The following is a 26,476-nucleotide window of genomic DNA, read 5'->3' on the forward strand; positions in this document are numbered from 1 at the left end:
GCCTCTCCCACGGCAGGCAAAACTAAGTCCAAAGCCATCTTCTTCCTCCCTGCTGTCTCAGCCTTGCTCCTGTGTGATGCTGGAGACCCACTAATCCCTTAGCTGGCTAAAGACTCCTCTGGGGAAAGTAAGGCGGACGAACTGCGATGAACGCAGCCCAGGAAAGCAAGAAATGGGTTTAATGAGCAGAGCGAGTTTCCCCGCACGTCACAGGGAGAGAAGGGAGGGAGCTCTCGTCTTCCCCATGAGGGTTCGTCACAACCACAAATCGAACGCATTACACCAGCGGATGCGATGCCGGCCTGCACACGCTGCGTGGGGACGCGTTGTGTAGGGCCAGCGCTGGAAGGGAGGTCATCAAAGCAGAGGGGACACCCCCGGGTTTTCCCAGGGGCCCTTTGAGGCTGGCCCTGCACTCGCAGGATGAATTGCCGCGGCTCTGCTGTCGGGAAGGCGAAGGGCAAAACGGCCTTTTGCTGTTAGCACGGATCCGTTCAGGAAGTTGCCTCAAGCCATGCCAGGAAAAAAAAAAGGGGAAATGTTTTCCTGGAACAAGTTGTGTCACCGTGCGGGGCTTTTTTTGCCAGAACAGCATTTTCTGCTGGTATTTAGCACAGGAAGGTGAGACCCTGAGCGCTGCGTGGGGCAGGATCTGGTCCAGCCTGGGGAACAGCCCGAAGAGAAAAGCAAAGCTCGGGCGTGCACAGGGTGCGATGGCCTCGAACGGCAGCCGAGCATCGCTTGCGGTGGTTCTAGGGGAAACACGGCCCCGCCTGTCCCTGCCTGCGACCCCTCCGCTTCTGCGCTGCGCTGACACCCGGGCCGGGCCTCCCCCGCCCCCGCCGCCGGGCGGTGCTCGGCGCTGCGCGCCCCCGCCGAGGCCCCGCCCCCAGCCCCCGCCCGTCCACCAAACCCCGCCCCTCCCGCCCCAGGCCCCGCCCCAACCCGGGCCCCGGCACCGCCTCGTCTCGCAGGGTCCCGGCTCAGGCACCCAAGCACCGCCCCTCCCCAGCTGCCCTCCTTCGATTGGGCAGCGCCGCCCGCCAGTCAGAGGCGCGCCCGTCGCCTATTGGGCGTCGTTGATGGGTCTGGCGCGCCGCCCGCCTCCTGCGGGCTCTGGCGGCCGCTGATAGGCGGCGGCGGGAGCGGCCCCCCCCCCCCCAGCTGGGCCGCGGTCGGTGCCTGGCAGGCAGAGGGTCGGCGCCGCCATCGCCATGGGCACCCGCGACGACGAGTACGACTACCTCTTCAAAGGTACCGCCGCCGTCCGCGGGCCGCGCCGCACCGGGGCGGCCGCGCCCCTCTGCGGGCCCGCGGCGGCGCTGGGCCCGGCGCGGCAGGCCGCGGGGCCCGGGGCGGCCGCCGCGGCCTTTGTGCGCGGGGCGGCCTTGCGGGCAGCGCCCGCCGCCCCCGGCCGCGGCGGGGCCCGGCGCCGGGCTCGCTGCCGGGCTGCGGAGGGGGAGCCCCCCGCGGGCCTTCCCCGCCCCGCCGCGGCGGGGGCTGCGCGCTGGCAGCCGGGCGGTTGCGATCCCCGGTGGCCGCGCTGGGAGCGCGGCCCCGGGCTGGGGGAGGTTGAGGGCTTGGGCCGGGGGCTGGAGGGGCGGTGGGCTTCGGGCGGTGGTGCCGGCGGTGTGGAGATAGCCCCCGGCGTCGAGCCGGAGCTGAAAAAACTTCGGCTTCGGTGGAGGGCTCCTTCGCAGGCTGCTGACCGAACCCTAAGAACCGAAGCCAAGAAGCTTAACGGTGTTAATTTGGCTTAAAACAACCTGGGGTTGTTTTAATAGCTCCGTCCCCATAGTTGTGACATTTTGGGTTGTCCAGCAGCTGCGTGCAGGGGTTGTGTGAGAAAAGAGGTAAGTGTGGGGTGGGTTGAGTGCTGCTCTTCTTGCGCTGGCTCAGGTGGTTTTTATTGTCGTGGGTGTCGTGCGCGTGCAAAGGTTGCTGCAGGTCGGTGTCCTGCACGTGTGAAGATGCTCGGGCTGGCCTTTTGCCCAGAGCATTCCACAACTCTGCCTTTGAGACCTAAGGAATGGTGCGGATGGGTGTAAAACGTTCACCATTGTGTTTCCCAACCGGTTTTACGCTTGGTCTTCTGTGGTAGCGTGGCTGAAACCCTTAGATTTGTCCAAAGACTTCACTCTTACAAAAGGCGAGGTTGAGGTTGCCTGTCTGTGGGTGCTCTGGTGGTCTGGGAGGGGCGTGGGTGGGCGCTTGCTGCCATGAAAATTTCCCAGGAGTTTGATGTCGGGGCACGCTGTACGTACCTGAACCCTAACAAGGGCAGCAGCGACTCCACACCTGCTTGTTGATGAAAGGAAAGAGCAATTACTCATCTGTTGGAAATGTTTTATGGATGTATTTGCCCATTTGGTGTATTTGATTTACCGTCTTCAAGACAGAGGTGAGGGGAAACCCTTACTTCTTCTCTGCCTATAAAGCAGAAGGCTAGCCTCCAATATGCTAAACTGTCTGGGTCTACACTAGTTTCCTTCTGAAGTCATTCCCCCATCTATTTCCCAAGTGGTTTAATAGCCAGGAACTTGAAAGCCTAAAAAATTTATTTCTTTTTTTTTTTCTTTTTGTGAATAGTCAATTAGGTAGGCAAAACTGCATTCGTCTTTAAAAATACTTATGCTGCTTCAAAATGCATTTTTTAATTTTATCTGGAGTGAAACTTAACCTGGAGCTATTTGGTCATGAACCGTGCTGTTGTGTTGATACTGCAAAGTAACTTGGCATACTTTGTAGCACTTAATGAAACGTGGGGGAGAGAATTGTCCTTTTCTGTGCATCTTTTGGGTAGGGGTAGTTGTGTGGATGTTTTTTTCAAAAATAAACAAACCCAGAAAAAAACCCCTTCCCTATCTACTCATCTCTTCCTTCCTTCCTTCTAGGGTTTTTGGGACTAGGCAAGAAATAATGAATGTAAGTGGGACCAAGTGGGATGAGGTCTCCGCTGTAGGCCCAACTCCCCATCCTTTCCCTTCTGCCTCCTCCAAAAATGGAATAAAATATCAAGGGGAATTGACAGAATGAAAAAAATAATATCCAGGGGTTTGATTGACTTCTGTTTTAGCCCCTTCTTAGCTACATAGATGGCTTTTGAACTCTCTTCTACCAGACACGTGCAGTGCTCAGAGGTAGAAATAATGGTGGAGGAGGGTTGCAGTCCGGGAAGGATTATTTTTATTAAATTTAAGGTTTGACCATTTCCTCTACCACTTATTTCCAAATGAAGTTTGGTCGGACTCTGATTTTAGCTTTTACAGTTGTCGCTTGTTAGAGAAATTTGCATCCTTGCATTGTAATATTATTTAGGATAACTCCAGTTGAATGCAGTGTTGCTTTAAAGTCATAATTTTTACTTTTTTGTGTAATGGAAGATCTAGAACTGCTTGTATAGGAACTTATGTCATTTAGCATAGATTATATAAATCAGCTTTATGAAAAGTTTAAAAGGCAAAGAGCCCCATTTATTGTTAGTCTCCTTCATGTGAAATACTGCCTATAAAACAGTTGTTCAGGGGTGAAAATGGCCAAGGAGTTTGTAGCAACAGTTTCTGTGTGTAGCTGGCTCACTGTTCTTAGCGCTCCCTCGTTCACGTTGCCCGTCAGCTTGTGCTTCAGGACCGGCCGTTTCAATAGGGCTGCAGGAGACATGAACATTATTGGCTTATCGGGTCTAGCACACAGTAGGCGAAAACTAATTTAAGGTTTGGTGGCGCTCTGGGGATGCGAGTGTGGTTATAGTCAAAGCTGCTCTGCTAGACTACTGCCTCTTTATCTTTATTCCCAATTTCCCTTTCTTCTGTGTGCATCCCGACAGTCAGAACCGCTTATTTTATTGATCACAACAAAATGTTGTTTGTTAACAAAATGACTGAGCCAACCTTTGGGAGAACAAGCTGAATTCTGTATACAGAGCTGCACAGATAATGAGGCTGTGAGGATCTTGTTGTACATGTTCCAGTGATGTAACCCAAGCAAAGCCAGCGGTTCAGGGCTCTGTTCCCAATTAGTTTTGTAGCTGAGATGGTTAAAAAGCAGGAACTTTTCATGATGAGTTTTGAATGGGTTGGATCTGGAATTGAATTCATGACCTTTTCATAGTTGTTAAAATATTGGAAGCCTTGTACCTATTAAAATGTGATCTGTACATTAATTTTCCTCTCAAGAAGATTAGCTATTATCAGTGTTTATTTTAAAAATTAAATTTGAGGTCGTGCAGATGTATGCTGGCTCATGAAAAAGGAAAGAAAAAACACCCGTAGAAAAAAGAGATTTCTTTTACCTTTGTGAGAATTTAGACTGCTCTGATTAGAGCTTAAGCCTAACAAAGGCTGTGCTTATTAAAAACAAATGCATGTCATATTAGTCATCAATATCTGGCAACCTTATGTGCTTAATATTTATAATGAACTCTGCTTATGTGGTCTCTGCTAGAGAGAGTCTTAATCTTCTTGATTGTTCAAAAGAACATATTCTTTTTGCCAGATTAATTAACTAGTGTATTTAAAACTCTATCATAAACTTGATCTTTTATTTTTTTTTTCTTTTTCTTACCAACAATGTATTGCCCTGGATTTTTAATTCTGTCTTTTGCTTACTTTGTACCAGGATCCCAAGGTATGAAGTGGGTGTCCGGCTAGCAGGATTGTGCTCTGCTTAGGCAGCTGTAGGTCTGTGTTGTGAGGCCCCCAAGACACAGGAAGCAGAGTGATGGTGGTGACTGAGATCTGCATGCTTTGCCATTGACAGATGGGTAATGCAGTGAACGGTAACCCGCAGACTGGCACACTGTGGTGGAGGAGAGAGAAAATCAGGAAAGACTGAAGGAGCAGCACCACGATTCAGGATGTAAAGAGGGCACTAAACGTGGCTTGCTTGTGTACTTAGAGCCATCTGATGATGATTGGTGCTGGTTATTGGTTCAGGTCACTTCCAGGTTAAAACCAGTGCATCTTTCCATTACCAGTGTGGCCCTCAAGGCTGTTTAGGGAGTGTGACTTCATCGATTCTGGTGAGATGTGTTTAGGGAGTCTTCAGGCTCTTAGTTTGAACTTTCTTTTCTACTGTGTCGAGACTTCTGCATTTGAACGGGCAGTGTTGTCTGGTGACCCGTTCCCATATTCAGGAACTTTTCCGAGATCTAATCACTTAGTCCAGAATCTTGAAAGTATCTTCTTGCTCAATTCCCATAGAAAACAAAATTTGTGGGTTCTGTCTGCGTGTGGGCCTCCAGTCTTTGTGTCTTTCTCCTGAAGGTGAAAATGCTTGTTTAATGCTCAAGACTGAGTATTAACAAGAAGCACTTGGAGACTATAAGGTAGAGAGAACATTATTTACTGAGTTGGGATCTGGTTGCCTTCCTTTGTTACTTCTGCATCTAGTAACTTCTCAAAAATGCTCTCTTATGAGCTGTGCTAGAATATGGAGCAGTCTGGTAAAGGGGAGCCTGCTGCCAGATTGCAGCAGAGACGAGTAACCAGCTAAAGTAGCGCAGGACTCCCTGAATTTTCTTCCTGTGACAGATGGAGTTAATGACCTGAGAGCTGTTTGCACGGTTTATGCACAAAGCTGGTAATTTTAAAATGCCAGAGGATAGGAGGTGGCTAGAACGTGGAGAGATGGCTCTGCTTTCTTGAGCTGCAGATTCACGAGAAGGTAGCTCCCTTCGGAAACAGTTGGAAGCTTCAGGGTTTTTCCAAGCTGGTCTAGTTTGTGTGGTGGATGTTCTTACCTCCTTCTGGTTATGGTCAGGGCTTTGCTGTAGGGTACAGCGTACTCCAAGCTAGCAGATCACTGTGCAAGATGGGTGACCTTCGGCCCGTTCTTGGAACACCCCGTGGAATTAGTGATGAAAAACTGTTTGTCTGGAAAATAAAGCTAACAAAATCCTAGAGTTAGAACTCATCATAAAAATCTTTTTTTATATATCTGTTCTCATACCCTAAAAAATGGTTTAGGCTGTTTGCCAGTGCAGGCAGAGAGCACACTGTGAGGAGCTGATTTAAGCTATCCCGGGTGGGGAGTTGTGGCGCCTTGCCATGATCCACTGGCTGCCCGTTCCTGCCTCTGTTGTATTTTGACTGTTCAGCTGTGCTAGCACAATTGTCTGTCTATCTGTGCTGTCAGCCGGATGAAATGCTGGGGGGGGGAGTCTGGAGCATTTCAGATATCTCTCTATGCAGGCAGCTCGGGAGCTGTCGCAGCAGAGTAACGGAGGGCTACAGCAGAAGTTTTGGAATTTGCTAGCAGGGGTGGGAAGGTATGTGAACTGGAGCAGTGTGCTGCCAGAGCTGTATCCTGAAACAATGGCCTGAGCAGAGAAAAGCTGTAATAACACTAAGACGAGTATGATCCTTGGCCCTGGGAGAACGCTGGTGAGCTCATTCTGGAAGTGTGTAATGAGAAGAGTCTTCTGTAATTTGTTGTGGAGGGATCAGGAGTGTTTTCTGCCCATGTCTGCTTTTCTATAGGAAAAACAGATTGTATGAATGAGGAAGATCAAGAAATCTGTACTTTGAACCGAAGTAGGAAATATTCTCAAGTTTGAAGAAACCTCACTGAGATTGCCTTTCTTCATTCTGCTCAAGCCAGGATACTGTTAGCTTGAATACCAAAGTCATATATGATACGGTATTTGCTGAGACTTAAGTTGTTTTTAGTCTTTTTTTCCCTTTAGTTATTTCTTGCTCTAGTCAGTAATACAGGGATTTAAGAAAATGTGTGTAGTTGCATTAGCTGCATAGTAAAGAACCTAGTATGACGCATCTTGTCGTTGGAGTTGTTGATGAGAAGGTCTCATGGAGAGCCCGGTCTAGCGTGGCTGAGTATGAAGCAGCAGCCTGCTCAAGCAGGAATGGCAAAGAGGTGTGCCTCGGGATCAGCAGGGAGCTTCAGCCCCAAAGTAGTGCAACACTCCTACTACATACACGATGTACCTTTTATTTTCACAATTCCTTTCAGTAAAGCTGGGTTTTGTGTACTAAAGATCTCTCTGCACTAACATTTTCTGTTAACATGGCAACACCTCATGTGGAGGCAGAGATTTTTAGCTCATCTTTTACTTCTCTTGCAATCTACTAGAACTCATTTTGCTGGATGAAGTTCTGCTTTGCTTTGTATCTTGCTTGTAGTATCAAATGTCTCCTATTTTCCCCTTTTTGTGGTGAACGTATTTATGAATTAAATTATTGAAATAGAACACCCTGTATGACCCTAACAGGGACTCCAAATAATTGTTTACTTTCTGTGCTGTTGGTTATTTGTTTGGTTTTTTTTTTTTTAATAAAAATAGAGTAGGCTTACACTGTACACAGGCTTTTGTCAGGCAGACAGGTTGCCTGTTGCCATGTTCTTGACTGTACTGTTTCTTGAAATGTGCGTTGCAGCCTTCCTCTGCAAAAGGTCGAGTATGCACGGGACATCTAGTTACCTCTAATTACTTGCAGTGGCTTGGGGCCTCCAAAGCAATGTGTAGCTGCTGACAGTCCCTGTAGCAATTTCTCATTTCCATCTCTAAGGAGCTGAGCAGCTGCTAGCAACAAAAAGGCTTGGGGCTGTTTTGGGGCTGGGGAAGCAAGCTGTGAGTAGTAAAGTCTGAGGTGTTGTCAGCATAACTTTCTCCTATGTTTATGTGGCTGCGCAACTCCTCTGGGTCCTGCCTGCAAGGCAACGTAGCAGCGAGGTAGCACTACTGCACTATGTAAATGCTGGTATGAAGATTTAATTTCGAAAATAATGTTTTTTCTTTTAGTTGTGTTGATTGGAGACTCTGGAGTCGGGAAGAGTAATCTTCTGTCGCGTTTCACACGCAATGAGTTCAATCTGGAGAGTAAGAGCACCATTGGGGTGGAATTTGCCACCAGGAGCATCCAGGTGGATGGGAAGACGATAAAAGCACAGATCTGGGATACTGCAGGACAGGAACGATACCGTGCCATTACCTCAGCGTGAGTACTATGTCTTTGCTCAGTGTAACAGCAGAATTCTAGCAGAGACGGTACCAGTAAATTTATGGGTAGAGAGAGAACTAATGAAACATATTTGGGACACATGACAAAATCATTACGACAGACTTCAGTGTAGATCCAAGTCATAAGATAGCAAATACTTCTGTGTTGCTTGATTAATATAATTAAAGTAATTTTTAGATTCTAATGATACTATTATAGAAAAAATGACAGCTTAAATGAAAAGTGTGGGAAATTCTGTTTGAGTCTTGTGATCTGGTATTTTTACCTGCCCTGTATGTGCTATCTTCATCATGTAGAATGAGTGTTATTTCTGATGGAAGCTGGGTACTGTTTGGCATCAAGTTTTGGTCTAGGCATGATAGCTTACCATAATGCCAGTGGCTTCTGGTCTTCATTGCCCCCTCAGTCTTGAGATTGAGGGTATTTTTAGGGCAGTCTGCAGCCACAAACTCCCTTGAAATCTCAATGACTTTGAATTAGTCACAGCCCTGAAAATTAGGTCCAAGAGTCCATGCTGAATAACCGGTAAATAGAAAGGCACCTGTGGTAATGCTGACTGCAGCACTAGGCACATCCCTATTTAGAACAGTGGTGTTGAGAAGCTTTCATGTACGGCACCTTGTTAATCCAAACAGTGTCTTGAGATGTAACCTCTGGGTGTACCTACTTCTGTGCAGCTAGTAGGCAAAAGTATCTTTTAGAGGAAAAAAAAAGAAAACCCTATTGGCAGGCCTAGTTATCCAGGGCATAGTCTGATCAGTGAGTTGAAATTTTGTAGTGTTACAGATGTACATGAGTTTTTAAAGGCACAAACTTGTTGCTGAATCATGCACAGATTGAGCCATTTGTATTAAACTCAAGGTAAGGGGAACTTTTTTCATTGAGGTGAAATAGGGTAATGCAGAATAGGTGGGAGAAAAATAGAAGAGCATGGAGCTCAAAGGGAATAATCTATAGGGAAGGAATGCAAAAACAATGTAAGGCAGAAACAGATGTAAGTGGTGATTTCAAATTGCATCTTTTCCATAATTGTTAGTGTGTTTTTCAGAATTTTTTTTGTGACCCTTAAATTGTTCTTACTGCTGTAGAAGCTTAGCAGAAAAACGGCTGGCTGAGTCTTGTTCAGCAACAGACTTGGCCGATGAGAATGAGTGCATCTGTAGTCCTGTGATCCTGCCTCTCCTTTGTACTGGCATGAGCTCTTGCTTGACACATTGCTAGGCCAGTTCAGCTTGCTAAGCCAGCAGAACGCCAAGCAGCAGTAAAAAGTGAATGTTTTCTGCTGACTTGATGCCTTGAATCAGTTCAACGACGTGTCCAACAGGGGCTGGTGGAGCAGAGGAGAAATGTTAGGATTGTGTGGAAGAGAGATATGGACGTTATAGGATTGCTGATATAGATTGGCTTGTCCTGTCTTGAGCCCTTGGAATGGGCCCAAATGTGCAGTGAGGGAGCAAACTCTGTTCTTGCATTACGGGCTTGTGGATAAGTGTCAATATAGCCCAGAGTCCCCCTCTTTAATTTTTAAGAGGGACAGGAGGTATTTGAAAGATCAGCAACAAATACTGACATTTTACTAAGGACTATTTTTCTGGCAGAGAGATAAGTTATAACTTCACAAAAACCTTCTAGCAGTACCGATTCTGAAATGCATTGTGAGTTTTCTTGCACACTGTTTTAGCAGACTGAAGATGTCACAGCTTCCACAGTCTCTTCAGCATTTTGTTACATACATTGGAATTTTGGGGAATGCCATTAAAAAACCCCCAGCATTCGGAACTTGGTTTTAGGCTTAAAAACCCCCCAACAACAGTATTTGCATCAGCACAACTTTTTCCAAAGCAGGGGGGATGTTTTTAACTTTTTAGTAGTAACCAGTATACAAGAGCCAGAGATACCAGGTTTGTTGGTATAACTCAGAGCTCTCTGTAAAGGAATGTGCCTTATGGTTTCAGGTATTACCGCGGTGCTGTTGGGGCTCTTCTTGTCTATGACATTGCCAAACATCTCACCTATGAGAATGTGGAGCGCTGGCTAAAGGAGCTTAGAGATCACGCAGACAACAATATTGTCATCATGCTGGTGGGTAACAAGAGTGACCTCCGCCATCTGAGAGCTGTGCCCACTGATGAGGCCCGGGCTTTTGCAGGTTTGTAGACAGCGTGGTCTAGGTTGGTGCTTTCTGAACTTGATGATGTTGTTGCAAGCTGTAATCATACTGTTGTTGTCCAGGACTGAACTTTCACCTCAAGTTTTATTTTTGACCCTAAAAAAGGCATTCAAGATTTTTTTTTTTTTTTTAATGAAAATATCTTGGCTTATTAAATAGCATGTGTGGTTGTTTTGGGGGGTGGGTTGTGTTGTGGTTTTTTGTTTGTTTTGGTTTTTGTTTGGTGTTTTGTTTTGTTTTTTTTAAATCTAGTGGTAGTACATGTTTTTGAAACACTGTCCTTGAGCTGCCTGATAGCTGAAGATTAAACACTTCCTTTAGCAAGGCTAGAAACAGTAAGCAACATTTAGAAGAGAAAATGTCACAATAGAAATATAAAATATCACAACACAAAATGTCTTTCCTGCCTTCCTAGAGGCCCAGTTCTACTGAGCACGTATCAATGTGGACAGCTGCGAATGAATACTGAACCTTCTCTGAGATGGTCTAGTTTCTGCTCCAGAGCACTGATGCATATAGTAGTGTCATCTAGTTTCATTTAAATGCAGTGATCATCATATGTGGAGATTATCAATTGTTGGGAGAAATCAAGTGGGTTATGTGAGCTGCTGCCACTGCATTACTTCTCTCTCTTATCTTGCCAAGCACTGGTCAAATACTCTTTTTACCCTTATAGGCATAGGGACATTCAGCTTACTTTTGTGTGGATATCAAGCTTGGGGGTGGAATTTAAATGTATAGCCTTTAAAATCCTTGTAGGAATATTACTAGGGCTTGCTTAAACATGTTTTCTGAAGTTTGCTAGTAAGCAAGTACCCTGTGGTTCGTAAAACCACTTTAAATTTTCAGATGAATGAGAAGTAAAGTCTATATAAGAGAAGCTAAACAAGTTAGTAGGTACTCTAGATAGTGCATTACTTTGATCTCTTGTTTCAACATCTTATTTTTTGTCCCCGACTTCCTACTAAGGCTGTTTTAAATAAAAGTGATGGTACAGGTGTTGCTCTTTAAGTTCTGTGACTGAAATTTGCCTATTTCTGGGCAGGTGGTACAGTACCATTCTAGGTGTCATGTTTGGGTGTTAATCACAATCTTTTTTTTTTAAATAAAAAAAAATATATCTTTTGCATTGTAAGAGGAAAGAAGAAAATAGACTGTATTACCAGGGGGTTTATTGTAATTTGGAGGTGGGGTCTGATTAGGAAAGTGTAGGTCTGTTTATCTTTTTGGGGTTGCATGAATTGTGACTCCTGTTGCAGCCAACATGCTTTTTGCCTGTGCTCTGGCTCAAGGTACTTCTAGGTGTGATCTGTAGCCAGATGAGAATAATATTGTACTGCTTGACTGAACAAGGGCTGCAGTGAGGAAAACTTTCTCATACTATGGAAAGGCAGTGGTCACAGGTGACACTGCTGAAATGCTAGCAGCTAAATAAATGGCACACCAAGTTGTTCCTAGTGTAACAGTAAAAAAAAAAAAAAACAACAAAACCAAAAACCCAACAACAAAAAAAGACTGAGCCCTGGCTGATTGGCCTAAAAATAAAGGTGAAAACCTCAAAGTAAAGGTGAAGTAAAGTGCTATTAATTTTTTTAACTGAGCAACTTGTTATTTATTACAGAAAAAAATAACTTATCTTTTATTGAAACATCCGCTCTGGATTCAACAAACGTAGAAGAAGCCTTCAAGAACATCCTTACAGGTATGGTTTGTTATGGATTCAGAGGACCTCCTGAGGTAGTGGATCTTCTTCATGGGCATGTTTTGCAGTTATCTAGAATGTTTTGGAAATGAATGTTGGGAATGATGGTTAGTTTGCAAGCCTTCTAATCTTGCCTTTGTGTTCTGCCTCCCAGCCCACGCATACCTTTCTGCCCAAGAATCTGGAGGTTTCTAGTCTCCTGATGTTCCATGAATTCAAGCTATTGCAATAGCACTGTTGTAAAGGCACTAGAAGTTCTGTGCCTGCACAAAATCTAGGCAGTGAAGCCACAGGCATGCTAGGAAATTAAAAGTTCCAGTGTGTTCTCTTGCACCAAAGCAGACTGGTACACAGTATTTTTGTCCAGACTACTAAACTCTTGTTCTCAGATGATGGCAAGGGTTGTAGGTGACTATGCACCAACAGCATAGCTGCATGCAGACTGCCTTCTGGGAAAGTCCCTGAAGAGTCCCAGGAATTGTCTAAGAATGTGATAGTGGTCAGAGGCCAAAATGAGGCCACGGCTTATGACTTCCACTGCCTAAGAATGTTCCTCAGCACGTATAACTGCTGTAGATGTGGCTGAGTGCACAGTAGCTAGTACTGAGTGCTAATCCTCGGAAGCAGAGTCCTGGGAAGCATGGTGCTGTCACACCCAAGGATGTCTGAAGGAAACCATCATGGGCCTGCAGGACTGCTGAATTGGAGCTGACAAACTCTGATGAACTTGAGCGACTCTGCCTTCTACTCCGTGTTCTGCATGTTTGATGTTTCAAAGCATAGTCTTCCACTCCTAAAATGAAGTAATTGCTAATTGGAAAAGAACCCTTAAAAATCATACCTAAATAGGAACAGGGCTATCAAACAGGTATTGGATTACTGTTCTACCTCTGGCTGCCCCATGAGATCTGAATCTTGTCCTAAAGAGGAGAAAACACCATATAATTTGTTAGGGTGTTTGTTCCATCTCTTGAAAAGCTCTTTAAGATCCATAACGTGAACAGTTGGCAGGATCCAATTCCTGACTGTTGCTTACCATAGCTGAATTCTAGACGGATAAACTGTTTCTGTAGTCTTACCCCTGTACACTGTTTTGTGAAGTTGTGCCTGATTTACATGTCCCGCAACATCTCAAGATGAGCATTTTCTGAGCTTTGTTGTGACCAGATACTGATTTCAGTTAAATGAGAATGAGCCTTTGTTCTGGTTCTACTTGATTATCAGGAAGTGTCTGGTGTATGTTGCTTACTGAATGCTGACCGAAGAACTGGCTTTGTATTATTTTTTCTTGATTATGTATGAATGAGCCTATTACTAGGAAAAAAGCTGAGTTTTAATATGGTGAATTCTGTAAGGCAGACTCTTTTAGGTTTCTTTTGCAGAGGTGTGCTGGGAAGCAGTAAGAACTGTTGGGATCGCTAGATCTGGTGCTGGCCAAATCTGTTGGTATCAGAAATGTGTTGCAATTAAAGGAAGATGACCAAGAAGAGGCAGGCAGGAGAAAAACGATAGCCAAGCTGCTTCTATAAGTAAAAAGCCTGACAGACTAGGAATGGGTTATATTTGCTGCCCAGCAAGATTTGCGTTAAGTTACTAGAGCTACTGGTGAAGCAACTGGAGAACATTGCTGTTGAGACAAAGCCGTAGAGAAGACCACCTGCTGCCTGAGCTGGGACTGTCTCTTGTGCTGGGCAGCCTTATAGCAGATTCACTGCTTATCTGTGACACTTGGCTGGATCCGAGGCAACTTGTCTGGCACTTTGAGATGGTATCCATGGTTTTAGTGCTCTGAGCGTAGTTTAGCGGTCACTATCCATCCTGTCTTCCCTTGCAGTGTTGTCCTGAGACTGACCCTGGGTAGAGAAGATGGCCTGTGGTTGCTCTAGGAGAGAGCCCAAATACAGTGTGCTATAACAGATAAGGTACTTAGGGAGCCAGAACTGGAGCTGAGGTCAGGCCTGGGCAAACTGAACTCACATCACTATCTCTTAGCAGTGTCCTGTGCTCCCAAAAGTGTTGAGATTGTCCAGTTCAGGTACAGTGGGGATGTGGCTGGTAAGACTGAGTAGTCCTGAAAAGGCTATTCCTAAAGTGGTTACCTGGGGGACAATCATCCTTCTAAGGAAGGAGAAGAAACCTGAGAAAAATATGCTGTGTAGAGCAGTGAGTTGGGAGCAGCTGCAGGGGACTTGGAGGAGGGAAGAGGGTGGGAGAAGCAGGACAGGAGTTTCCTTACTGGCCACCAGTTTGAGCAATCACTAAAGACTGGGGAAAAAAACCCCAAACCAAACAGATGCTACCCCAAAGAAAAAGAGGGCTTGGCAATGACTCTGAACAGCTAGTATTAAAATATACCACTGAGCATGAAAGAAGGGGGATGTGACAATCTCTGTACAGCTCTCCTCATCCCTTTCAGCAGAAAGAGCTGAAGGTAGCCAATTGCAACAAGATCAGTCTTGGGTTAAAGGTTTCCATTTTAAACAATGTAAATATGTGCAGCTTCTTTAAAATAAATAAATAAACCCCACATAGTGCCCCATGATTTTTTATCCTCATTAAAGATTTTGGGTGTTGCTGTTTTGAGGCTGTGGCTGTATGAATGTGACTGTAATATTTACCGCAGACTTCCAGGGAGGTACTTGCCCTTTTCCTGTCTCACAATGGAGGGAAGTTGGAACAAGGGCTTATAGTCAGTGACATAAGTAATTTAAAAACCTTTCAACTTAAATTATTTCTACTAACTATGCAGTTGAAATGGTTTGTTTCTGAAAGCTTTTAACTTGGCAGTCTCTCTTCAGCAGTTACAGCCTTGTGGATCTGTGTGCTTTCAGGCATAAATTAATTTGAGTCAAATAAATTAATTCTCTCAGGAACAGTATTTTCAGATCAATGTGGGGCTTTATGGAGCCATGTGGCTTTTTACTGTCATAGGCGGGAGAACTGATTTGTAGCAGAGAGGAGTAGGCATTTCTGTCATTTGGTAGTAGCAGCTTGCCAGAAGCTAGTGTGAAATAGATACCGTCATTGCTGCTGCGCAATGATGTTTTGCAAGCATCCTGTTGATTGGTGTTTCTAGATTATGTTGCCCTTTTTTTTTTAATCAAAAATATGATTCCCTATTTCAGAAATGAGCATTCCTGTTCCTTTCTCATCTAAAAAGCCTTTTAATAAGGCTCCGTGTTCATGGAGTTGTTGAAAAAGAACATGATAGGAAGCACTGTTGTGGAAGACAGTAGGGAATCTTGTCTTAATAACTTTTCCAGACAGAGCTGGCATATCCATTACAGAGCTGGAAAGCCAGCCAGATGTTACATGCCACAGCTGGTCAGACTAGATTCCCTTTCACAGCTCTCAAGTTAAAATCTTCCCATTCTTGGGTTCTAGCATCTTCTTTGACAGCTTGCTCTGACATGTGCATGTGCTCCATTGGAGGTAATGTCTTTCTGGGCTCTAACAAGTCTGTTCTCATTTCAGAAATCTACCGCATTGTTTCACAGAAGCAGATTGCAGATCGGTCTGCACACGATGAGTCTCCTGGCAACAATGTAGTTGACATCAGTGTCCCACCAACCACCGATGGACAGAAATCCAACAAACTCCAGTGCTGTCAGAACCTGTGACCTCCTGTAGATGACTCTTGTGCCCTTCACTTCGTCTGTGCTTCATTTAGAAACTTGTGTGCACTTCTTATCTCCTGTGATTCAGTGACTCCCTCTTCCCTCCTTTACCCCATTCCCAAGTCCCCTCTTTCACCTTAGAGCTTTAATTGTAGGGCTAACATTCCCCTCCCTCTGAAATCCCGTTCAATGTGGTGACTTTTGGGCTTGAAATGTAGGCACTGATCTGATAGACATGTTTGTGTTGGAACATCTGCTGCTGGATATTATCCCATGAAACACTCTCCTCAAATGGTTTTGGTTTTTTGATTTTTTTTTTTTCTCTGGGAGAGAAACCATGGGGACTTGACTATAACTATATTGAAGAAATAACTACATTTAGGTGACAAGGTTTTTTCCTCCCATAGTCAGATATTTTTTTCTTGTGTTTCTGTAAACATGGGGGAGAAATTAAAAGAAAATAGCTATCCTACCAAATGCTCTGTTTTCTGTCCTGATAAAGTCTCACAGTGAGGTTTTTAGTGGCTGCACACAGGTAAGAAAGCTGTTGAAAATAACATTACTTAGTATGTAATTACCCCTAATACAGTTAGTCTAGCTGTGTAGTTTACTGTTTCCTGCTTGGGAAATCTTTCCCTATTGTTTTATTTGGGAACAATGAAGTATGTCTGCATTGCTTTTTCTGCCACCATGAATGCCTGTGCTGCTTGTGCAGGCTTTATGAAGTGGCTTAATATTTATTCATGGCTTATGTTAATCAGTTAACATTATTGTACAGTAAGTGCCAGCATATTGATTTCAGAAACCTTTTGCAACCTGTACAAGTAGGCTTATTTTGTACTGTAGATCAGTGTCTGAAAGCAGGATCTTCTATAGTCCCAGGATTTTTTTGCATGCTGCTTTTTCTCTAGATCTCTCCTACCCCTGTTTGAGTGAGTGAAGCAATATTTTCATGTCATGTATATACCTGCACTTGTAAGGGTTTTGGTTGTTGTAGAGAAACACAATACTTTATACATTTTGTAAAACTTCTGCATCTTGAACTTTCTCTTCATGATCTTTCACTATTGACCTTGTGCATAATCTTCTTGACCTCTACTAAAATGCGTATTATTAATATTTCGCATAATAACTACTAACCTGTTGTTTTCCTCTTATTCTGTTTTACTGAATTGCAGACTGTAATTCTCAAATGATTGTACTTCACCTGATGTAACAAATTTGTCATCAGCAGGGCTAACTACTATAATACTTTGTTTTGGTGAATGGGAAGAATGTTATCACAACATGTGTAGTCAGTCTCTTGCTAGCTTGTGAAAATCTTCTATGATGGCTTTTCATCATTCACTAGCTCTTACACACTTGCATCCCCTCTGGTATATGCTGAATGTTATGGTGAGGCAAATATGGGGTGAAACTATCTAAAGGAAGAGTTGGAGACCATCTGCTGCTCTCTGAAGGCTAGTGAAGCAATTTGCAGTGAATTTTTGCTCTGTATTCTGAGACTGTACCTCACCTGATGAATTCTACCTGCGTATTAGTGAGTTGATTTTTCTTTTCTGATACAAAGCAAATATGAAACTGTGAATTGTGCTTGAAGGGGAAATCTGACATTCCAGTCTCAACTGTTCTGTCTGGTTATGTAATAAAATTAAGGGCGGTTAACTCTGATGGCTTTTCTTTTATAAGATTTGCAGACCAATGCCTTTAATTTTGTACTGTATGCACCTAGAGGGCTGCAGTTCACAGCAAAGGGTGTACATGGTGCCTAGCACTTCCACTTTTCAACTTTGTTTAGAGGATACATTCAAGGTGAAGGGGTGCATGGTTGCAGCCTAATCCCATTGAATAAGGATATGGATTCCTCTTTAGGCATCACAGTGCTTTGTCCTAAGGGTGTCCTAGGTCGGGAAGCACTTTCAACACATGGTATTTACTTCAACAGCATCCTCTGAGAGGAGGTGCAGTCAGTGGGAACTGGAGTAGTCTCCTTTTTGGTGGTCCTAGACCAGAATGTGATGTGCAATCAGTATTTAGAAGGCTGGCAGATGAGCACACCATCAGAGAGAATGGAAAATTCTGAGATACTGAAAATATTTCATTCAAGAACAAGTGGACACTAGTGGAGCTGGGGTCCTTAATTTTTGAACAAAACTTTTTATAAAGAAACGAGTTGAATAGCATGAGGAAGAATCATGCTGTTAAGAAGACTTACTAGTTCAGGGTGATGTATTAATGTGTTTACTCTGCAAATCCTGTACTTAACATGAAGTTTCTAGAATCAATCTGGCCTCATATAAGAAGCTGAGAAGCAGTTTAGTCACTTCCTTGTCTCTTAAAAGAGATCTTCTTTAGTCTTTGACTTTGTGGAATGCTCTGAACTTTGCCTCTGAGTCCCAACAAAAGGTTCGTGTCTAGGGCTTAAGTGCTGTTAAATTATATGGGTATTGAAGAGACCTTGTACCACTTCATTGTGTGTTGACCAAAGCCCCCTCAGAGCAGGTGGATTTTGGACCCATGCTGTTCATGCCAGGGGGATTGGGTTGTTTTGGAGACCCGTTGTGTGATGTGGAAAGGCCTACTGCCTTTTGCTGCAGGACTGTTAGGTATACCCAAGACATGGGAAGCATGTGTGTGCATGCACATACATAGCTTATGTGAGCACTGTAAACTAAGTGGTGGTTTTATCTGCTGTGGTCACTCAGTTTATTAGACTAGGTATTGACTCTTGCCCAGGTTGCTGTGCTGCTCTGCAGGCAGTTAGAGACGCAGCCCTTCTGTGGGTTTGAGATGCTCTTGCCTAGACTAAGCACAGGGCCATTAGTGCCAATAGAAAAAGGACAGTGCACCAGTTCTGCCTGGTAGAACCATCTTCCTGTGCATAGACAGGGGAAAATGCTTTTGATCTTGAGTACTCTGGTGTCCTGCTGAAAGTATTGTGCGCTTCTCAGAAACTATAGCTACAGCCCAACCCACTGTTGGTGATGGCTACTGAAATTGCAGAGGGCAAGACTTGGAGGAATCCTGAGGAAGCTTGAACTGTTGAAGAGCTGTCTGACATTCAAAGAAGCTCTCCAATAGGCCAGACTCCTTAACCATGCTTTCCTGATGTGAAAAGAACAGTTAAATGTAACCTCACCTGGACGGCTTCATACTGCAACTTCACTGGCTCTGTGTCTCTCACTATTGCTGTCAGGAAAATAGAAAAGGTTCCAGCTGTCTTCCATCTGCCGTAAGAGGTTTGAGTGCAGAATTTGGCTTATGTAAAACTCCTGATGACAGGAATGCTGCCTGTGAAAGAAGGAACGTGTGCTATGCTTGCCTTACTTGGATGTTGAGGATGACTTTCACTTAACTATTGAAAAATAACACTAAAAAGCACTGGGTGCTTACCACCCAGTGTCAGTAATACAAACCTCAGTTGAAGGCTCCTGCTGATATTTAGAACAGGTCCTCCAATGCAGTATTAGACAGGAGTCTTTTCTGCTAACTACTCTGTTTATTATGGGGAGAGTAAAGGCCAAAATTCACACGTAAAAATGATTTGGTGGTGAGCACACAAACAGGTAATTGGTAGAATAAATTCATTGAGTAGACTGCCTCAATCTAACAACTTTTCTTCCTGTTGAGTCAGATGCTTACAGACTAGGGGAGTTAAGGTCTGGGATCCCTACTGAAAGTTTGTCTACAGCCTGCACAGGACAAGATAGTTTGATTCATGGGAGCATTTTAAAGCTCTGTACTTGTAAAAATCTAGCTGATGAGTGACTGTCTGCTACTTTGTTAAAAATTTTTGTGTGTGCTGCAGAGACCATCAAAATTTGGTAGAAGGAAAAGGCCCTATGATCCCTTCTTCCCCCTGTGGCTGCTTCTCAGCACTTCTAGCAGGTTAGAAGCAGTAGAAAGACTGCTGCATCCTGGAGATCCCCCCTGTTGGGGTGCTGTTCTGTTAGATCACTTGTAATGACCCCACAGTCTGTGGAAAGGCTGGTAATGGGGTATTCTTGTGTGAACAGAAGAGAGCTCTCTCAGCTGGATGTGCCAGGATGGTAAGGATTGGTCTGTGCCTTTTGAGTAGGTCACTTACCAAAAGCTGCTTGGAAAAATGTACAGTAGGTATTTTTGCTTCCCGATGCTTTGATTCCTGCATGCTGTACTGCTCCAGAAGTTGTGGATGTGATCTGTCTGTGGGCTGTTAATGATTGAGTCTTACCTGTGCTTGGTGATTGTTTCCCTTCCAAGCATGAAGGAAGAACTTGCTTAGAGGTTCTGGACTCTGTAGAAGAAAAAAGATCCTAATGAAGTGACTCAGTCACTTAGGGAGGCTTTTTTCCTTCATAAAAATCTAGGAAAAACAGTATTAAAGGTAGGGGCCTGAATTTCAAATAAGAAAAGAAAAACCAGACAATTAAGAGGTGAAGGCTAACTGTCCTTCAAGTAAAATACAGTGAGTCAGGGCTGAGGTTGGATTCTTTCGACTTGCAGACTCTTAATAGAGTCTTAATAGATAATACAGCTTGAACAGTGATTAATGGAATGTTTCCATGAAATGAGTATCTCCAGGGCTGCACCGTTTCAATAAATAACAGTAATTCTTATTTTAAACTGGTCAGATAATGCACGGTAGTGTTGTCTATTAGGCTTTGTAGGCTATAAATAGCACTGGACCTTTATGCAACCCAGAAGAGAGGTTCCTTTCATTTACTTTTATTCCTGGTTCCTGTGTTAAGTGCAATTCACTTTGTAAATATACACATCACTTGATTTTTGTGCATGGTTATGATGTATTGTGGATATAAAGATTGCCAAATCATACCGTGTGTGTAAAGTTCTGTTCCAAGCACAGCTGTAGAATAAGGTGGGAACATAATTTTGGACCTGGTACCTGGCTGGCTCCAAAGCCCAAGCGCTGTGGTTGATACTAGCATGGGTACCCCTGCCATGGCCAAGGGTGTCCACGTTTGGGGCTGTGCCCCTGCAGGGAGCAGCAGTCCAGAGCCAGGAGTTAATTACCCTTGGTATCCGCTACCCCCGGCAGCAGATGTTCTTGAGAGGGCTTTTGCCATTGCTTCAGGACACTGCATTAGTCCTTGGAGGGGTCCCCGGTGCCCTCTCGCACCTGGCCTGGCAGTGAGAGTGGTCACTGCTCCCGGGGAGCCAGCGCACGGCCCGCGGAGGTGGCCGCACGCCCCGTGTCCTGGTGCTCCTCCACGGAGGGACGGAGGAGTCCGATTGCCTGCTGCTCCAGAAACAACTACTCCGAGTAAGGCGGGTGTGAGGCCGGCCGAGACCTGAGGCGCAGGACTGCGGCAGAGGAGGGAGGCCTGAGGCCGCGCCGGATCCTCCGGGGGGCGGGTCCCTTCTAGCGGCGGCCCGAGGGGAGGAGGCACGGCCGCGTCGCCGGTCGCCTCCCCGCTCGCTCCCCTCCGGCCTCCCGAAGCCTCGGGTAGGGGCGAGGGGGCGCGGCCGCCCCTGACGGAGCCGCTGGCACCGCGGCGGGGCCGCCCCGCGCTGCCGGGGAGACCCTGAGGCGACGGGGCCTGAGGCGACGGGGGCGGGGCCGGGCCGCCGGCCGCGGTGGGGCGGGGCGCGCCTGCCCTTGGCCGTGGGGCGGGGCGCGGCCGCCCTGCCGGGTCGCTATTGGCCAGCGGCTGTTGCCAGCGTGGTCGCGTTGCGACGCCGGCCGGGTTCAGCGCAGCCCATTGGGTGGGCCGGCGCCGGCGTCCGCGCGGTGCGCCTCGGGGATTGGCGGGCGGCCGCGGCGCCGCTGTGGGGGCGGGCGGTCGCGGGTGGGCGGTGCCCGGCGGCTGCAGGAGCCGGCGATGGGGCGGTGCGAGCCGCGCTGAGGGGCCGCGGGCGCCGGGACCGCAGGTACCGGGCGGGGCGGGGCGGCACCTGCAGGGCGCCGGGGGCAGCGGCCGCCGCCGGCCCGACGCGACCCAGCGCTCCGCTCCCGGCCGGGGGCCGCGGCCTGCCCGCCGTGCGGGGCCGGGCCGGGCCGGGCCGGGCCGCTCTCCGGTGCGGGGCTGCGGCGGCGGGAGCGGCGTCCCGGGCGGGCCCCCGGCGGCCGGGCCGCGGTCTGGCTGCGGCGGAGGTGGGGGTCCGAGAGCCCTGACAGCCCTCCCGGTCCCCCAGCCCCGTTTTGGGGGGGGTTGAGGGGAGGGAGTCCCCGCCGCGGGGAGTGTCCTCAGCGCCCCGGTGTCCGGCAGCGTCCCGCCGCCAGTGCTCGGGTGCCGGAGCCGTGCCTTGGGCCGCGCTGCGCCGCGGGGTCTCGGGGAGGATGGCTGACCTGGCCGCGCTCTCCGCGGCCGCCCTCCCGGCTGCGGCGTGGCCTTTCCCGCAGGAGCAGCTGGCGCCGGCCCCGGGCAGCCGTGCGAGCCAGCTGCCCCCGGGCTACCGGGCTCTTTTACCGAGCTCTCGCCTCCAGCGCGGTGTCCCGAGCGAGGCCGTGAGCCGGCCGTGCGGTGCCTCCGCCGCCTGCTGAAGGCAGAGCTGCGGCCCCTTCCTGCGGGCCTGCGGCTCTTCCCGGCGGAGGACGGGGAGGGGGCTGACATCCATCCCCTGCGTGGAAAAGCTGGGGGTGTTGTGTAGAAGCTTAACCTGGGAGGAGAATGTTGTAGGCCTGGAGGTTTGAAGCAGCAACTTTCCATACCTGTTCATCAGAATTCATTGCCATGGGTATAAGTAGTTACTAGGAAAAGATGTCCACTTGCAAAGGCTCCTATGCCTGTTTTTTCTCCTCTTTTGGAGTGTTACTGGCTGTTGTTCTAATGCATATTTTTGACCTACTGAGCGCTGTGTGGCATGACAGGGAATGCACTGTCTTGTAGAGCTTGTAACAGAGATTCCCCAAGGGAATGAATTCAGTGTCACGGCAAAACTGAAGAACTTGCTACAGTTGTGTGTTGGAGCACCAGCTGGCTTCCTCTGTGGCATAAGCTTAGATTTTGTGATTTACTTTTCTTAAACTGGGACCTATAAATCTCTCTATCTCATTTAAAGCAGTTTTCTTGAGACAACTTAACTGCTAGGAACAGAGGCCAAAACTCCTCGTTTATGGGATTTGTCTGAGGGACGACCTGGTGGCTAAATGTGGGGTGACGCATCTGCGTCTGACCCCCTAAACGTAGGGTGACGCATCTGCGCTATAGGGTGTTACTGCCTCAATGAGAGTTCAGGCCGTTGTGCGACTTGCTGTCTCGGAGGAAGCTGTGCAGAGCTGAGATTTTACAAGCAGACAGGTGGGGTGTCTCTCAAGTCAGTGCTGATGACTAACTGGAAATGCCAGGGTTAACCAGAGCAGCTCTGGCTTTTCATCAGGTTTGTTTGTATTCAGCGCACCGTCCCCGCAGTGTCTGGGGATAAGGCTGTCCTGCCCTGATGTGTGTCTGAGAAGAACCGTCAGTGAGATGTGCTTCTCATCCCACCCTGTGCCCTTTATTTGCTCATACTCAAGGGATTGTTTGTATTCCCCTCTCAACTATTCCTGTTACCAGCCTTCATTTTCCTTGGGACTCTCATTCTCTTGCTCCACTCTCCTTCCAGCAAGCATTTATCTCTGTGTCTTTCCCTTCCAATACAGTTTCTAGCACTTTCTCGAACTTTTTCCAGGTTCTTGTCAAGAATGCCTGTGATGCGGCTGCGGTAGGTCAGCTCTGATGGCCATGGCCAGTCCCCTTTATCCACCCTGCTCATGGGGACATACAACCCTGCTCAGTTGCCAAGCTCACACATGCACAGAATAATCCTTTTAACAGCTGGATGTTAGCCTTGTCTTTCCAAGGCTTAAGTATTTGAATACTTTTTTGCATCTCCAAAGGACTGTGGAGACAGCTGCAGGGGAGAGTGTTTGGAGGGCTAGAAGAGCCCTGGTTTTCCAGGTGCATTTGAAACTGTGATGGTATGTCACCCTTCGGAAACAGGCTTGAAGGGAAAGGAGCTGAGACTGGAAAATGCCTTTCTCGCATGCACTATAACAGTGAATTTAGTAACTCCGGTTGAGGACACAAGGTCTAACTACCCCCAAGCATGCGTTGTGGAGCATTACAGGCAGCCTCTATCAGTAAGAAAGTCTTAACTTTGCCAGGAGTGGACCAGGTGGCACAGGAAACAGCCAAGTGTGGGCTTAATGTGTATACCATGGACATTAAATACCAGCTGTAAAACCTGGGTTGTCTGTGTGTGGTTAGCTAATTAACACCACTGGCAGTGTTTAAGTGGAAACAGGGGGAAAAAAAAAAAAAAAGCATTGGAACTAACAGTTTCTTGTTTCTGATGTGTTTGCCCTTTTTTTGCTGTAGAATTGCACTGAGGCTGCAGAGTGAGGTCACCCCATGCTGGATGCCAAGGAGACCATGCAGATGAGCTGTATTACAAATGTACTAATTGTAAACAGCTTCCGACAGAGTTCTTGCCTTAATAGATGCTGGGAGAGGGGCTTTCCCATTCTAGGTTACTGATGCTGGCCTGTATCAAGCAAGTGCAGGACACAATGTTTCCCTGGGAGGAAGTTACCATAGATTCCTTGAAACAGAATGACCAAAATCAACCCCAAATGCATCCAGCACAAGTTGGGCAAGTTGAGGCTGGATATGAGCTCTGAGACTTTGTTAGTCCTGAGGGACTGCTGCAGGTCCTCAGGATGCAACTTTGTAATAGTTCTGCAGGCAGAGATACAAAGTAAAATGTGCATTTAGGGGCTTTTTTCACTATTGTTTAAAATATCTTGGCTTTTTTACACTAAAAAACATAGAACTCTTCTTAGAAGATGAAGGGAGGAATCAGGCATCCTGAACTATAAACTACAGGATGAGTTTATTTTTCCTCCACTTGACTCAGCTTTGGATATTTGGAAATTTCGGAGTTTCCGTTTTCTAAACAGTTGTTTTTTTTTTTTTTCTCCTCCAGATTAAAGTTCATAACTGGCATGTCTTTTCTGCCCCCCAGTCTTATTTACTCTGGTTAACTCATGCTTCTGTATGCTCTTAGCTCAAAGCCTTCCCATGAGAGAGAAGTGATCACCATTTACTTACGTTTGTCCCCTTGAAGACACACTAACCACTTCTAAGTTGGTAAGAAATGGGCCCACAGTCTCTGTGATGTAAAAGACAAGTCGTATGAAAAATAAAGCCATGGGTCACTTGTGTGTGAAGGAAATGAGCACAACACCAAATCAATGTGAAGGGTAGGCAAGCAGTTTCCATGAAATTTGTGTAAAACAGTTTTCTCTGGTGCTAAAACGATGGATTAATCTGTGCTGAGGCACAGTTCGTGGCTTATTGAGACAGTTAATATCATGCACGTGAATAGCAGGTTGTCCAGCTCTCCAAGTCTGGTCTTGTTCTCTTCCCAGCTCTGACTGCAGCAGTGCCATTCCCCAGGGAGGATGCAGTCACGCTTGCTCTATCGTCTTTATGCCGTGTTTGCCGTAGTTAGACCAGGTCAGCTCTAGCTCATCAGCATAGCAGCAACAAATGCAGCTCTACTGGGAGAGGTGGTTACCCACTTGCTGAGCGTTTGGGAGGGTGCTCGGCTTTTTATCCCACTGTGTAGAAGTGGGGAAGTTGCTACTGGGCTTCTTATGGTTTTGGCCACCTTTCCTGGTGGTGGAATATGTCTCTTTATAGCTGTGACAGTTACAGGTTGTGAGAGCTCTGAGCACTGATGGGAAAATGTAGAATGGGAAAATTGTGAAGGCATGGACTGACAAAGCGTCTTGGTGCAGGGACTGAACACTTCATATCCTCTAGTAAAGTGAATAGCCTGACAGGAGCTGTACTGACCTGCAGCTCTTCCTACCTGTCAGCTGTCCAAATGCATTCCTTGCCCCAGACCTCTCTAGGATGAGCAGTTTGGAATCTGCAATTTGTTCCCATTTTCAATCAAAATAGGCATCTAAGTTTTTTTGTTTTTTTTTTTTCTTCCGGATTTTACGTAGCAATTCTAACTAAACTCTTCAATTCCTGATATAACACAAGATGATTATGTGTGGTTAACCTCAAGGGCAGGCATGCTGTAACTGCTCTTGCAATTTTAATCAGTTGTCATGAAGTCAGTGATAGACTGAAGGAAACACTCTCCTGCTGTTCCCAAAATGAGGGAACGAGGGGGCAAGGAGCAGTACTGGCTTGGCAAATATAAGTACAAACAAATCAAACCTAGTTTCTAAAGCACTCCTCTGCAAATAGGGAAATGCACCAAGCTCTTGCAGTCTTAGCTTTAACACCTATTTCTTTGTTTGAAGCTTTGAGAGCTTTAGTCCTGTTTCAGCTGAAACTGTTTGGGTCTAGATTTGAGAGTGGTGGGAGGGAAAAAGTAAACTACAATTTTGGACTGTTCTCAACTTTTATTTCCTCCCAGTTTTTCTTGTACTTCCCTGTAGACAAATCAGTTGGGGCCTGTGTCTCCAGAAGAACTAGAAATGCAGCCTAAGCAAAACATTGCAAACTTAATAGGGGGAGAGAGAGAGAGACTGGGATTTTGCAGCGCTGATATCAATTGTGAAGTTTCACTTCAGGATCGAGGAGGAAATTTGTAGTGGTAAGGAGTGGGCAGAAGGGAGATACTGGTGAAATCGGCTAGGATCAGCTAATCCTCTTTGGCTGACCATGGAGAAAGAGGATGCTCTCAGCTGGTGCCTGCTTTGGAACTCTTCAGATGCAGATGGGTAGTGGGGTTGAAGGCTGTGGTGGTGCCTTTGCTGTAAAGGTCTTTGAAAACTGAGTGTGCGAGAGAGATTTGTACAGTGAAATAGCTAGGTTGAAAAACATAAATAGGCAAGTTAAATTCCAGTTCAAATATCTGTTCGAAGATCAGCGTGCTGCCTTGTTTCGAGTGGTCGTTGCATGCCGGCTGTGCGCTGCTCTGAGCAGTTGGAGTGAGCAGGGCTGCTGTGTGCTGGCAGGCAGTTTGTTCCAGCTCCAGTTTGTCTCCAAGAGCGTTATTATTTGTGTAATGGTATAAATGGTGCTTTATAAACCAAGGAGGAAAACAGTGAGGAGAATGCAAG

General features: G+C 46.4%; 2 protein-coding genes across 4 annotated transcripts in view; both read left to right on the forward strand.

The window, feature by feature from the left end:
* The first annotated feature begins 1,108 nt into the window (after positions 1 to 1,108).
* RAB11B (RAB11B, member RAS oncogene family) lies at positions 1,109 to 20,283 on the forward strand. Its single transcript, XM_052802702.1, has 5 exons — positions 1,109 to 1,254; positions 7,760 to 7,955; positions 9,935 to 10,128; positions 11,771 to 11,851; positions 15,326 to 20,283. Exons 1-5 carry the CDS (start codon positions 1,215 to 1,217, stop codon positions 15,469 to 15,471), a joined length of 657 nt encoding a protein of 218 aa, XP_052658662.1. The 5' UTR covers positions 1,109 to 1,214; the 3' UTR covers positions 15,472 to 20,283.
* Positions 20,284 to 21,243: 960 nt separating this feature from the next.
* Positions 21,244 to 26,476, forward strand: part of MARCHF2 (membrane associated ring-CH-type finger 2) — a 37,652-nt gene continuing 32,419 nt past the window's right edge. For 2 of the 3 annotated variants that reach the window (XM_052802701.1, XM_052802699.1), the window contains exon 1: positions 21,244 to 21,339. The gene's annotated coding sequence lies outside the window, so the exon portion shown is untranslated. The remainder of the gene's footprint in view (positions 21,340 to 26,476) is intronic. The other variant, XM_052802700.1, reaches the window with a different exon arrangement.

The sequence above is a fragment of the Harpia harpyja genome, chromosome 11 (genome assembly GCF_026419915.1).
Source record: "Harpia harpyja isolate bHarHar1 chromosome 11, bHarHar1 primary haplotype, whole genome shotgun sequence".
Lineage (NCBI taxonomy): Eukaryota > Metazoa > Chordata > Aves > Accipitriformes > Accipitridae > Harpia > Harpia harpyja.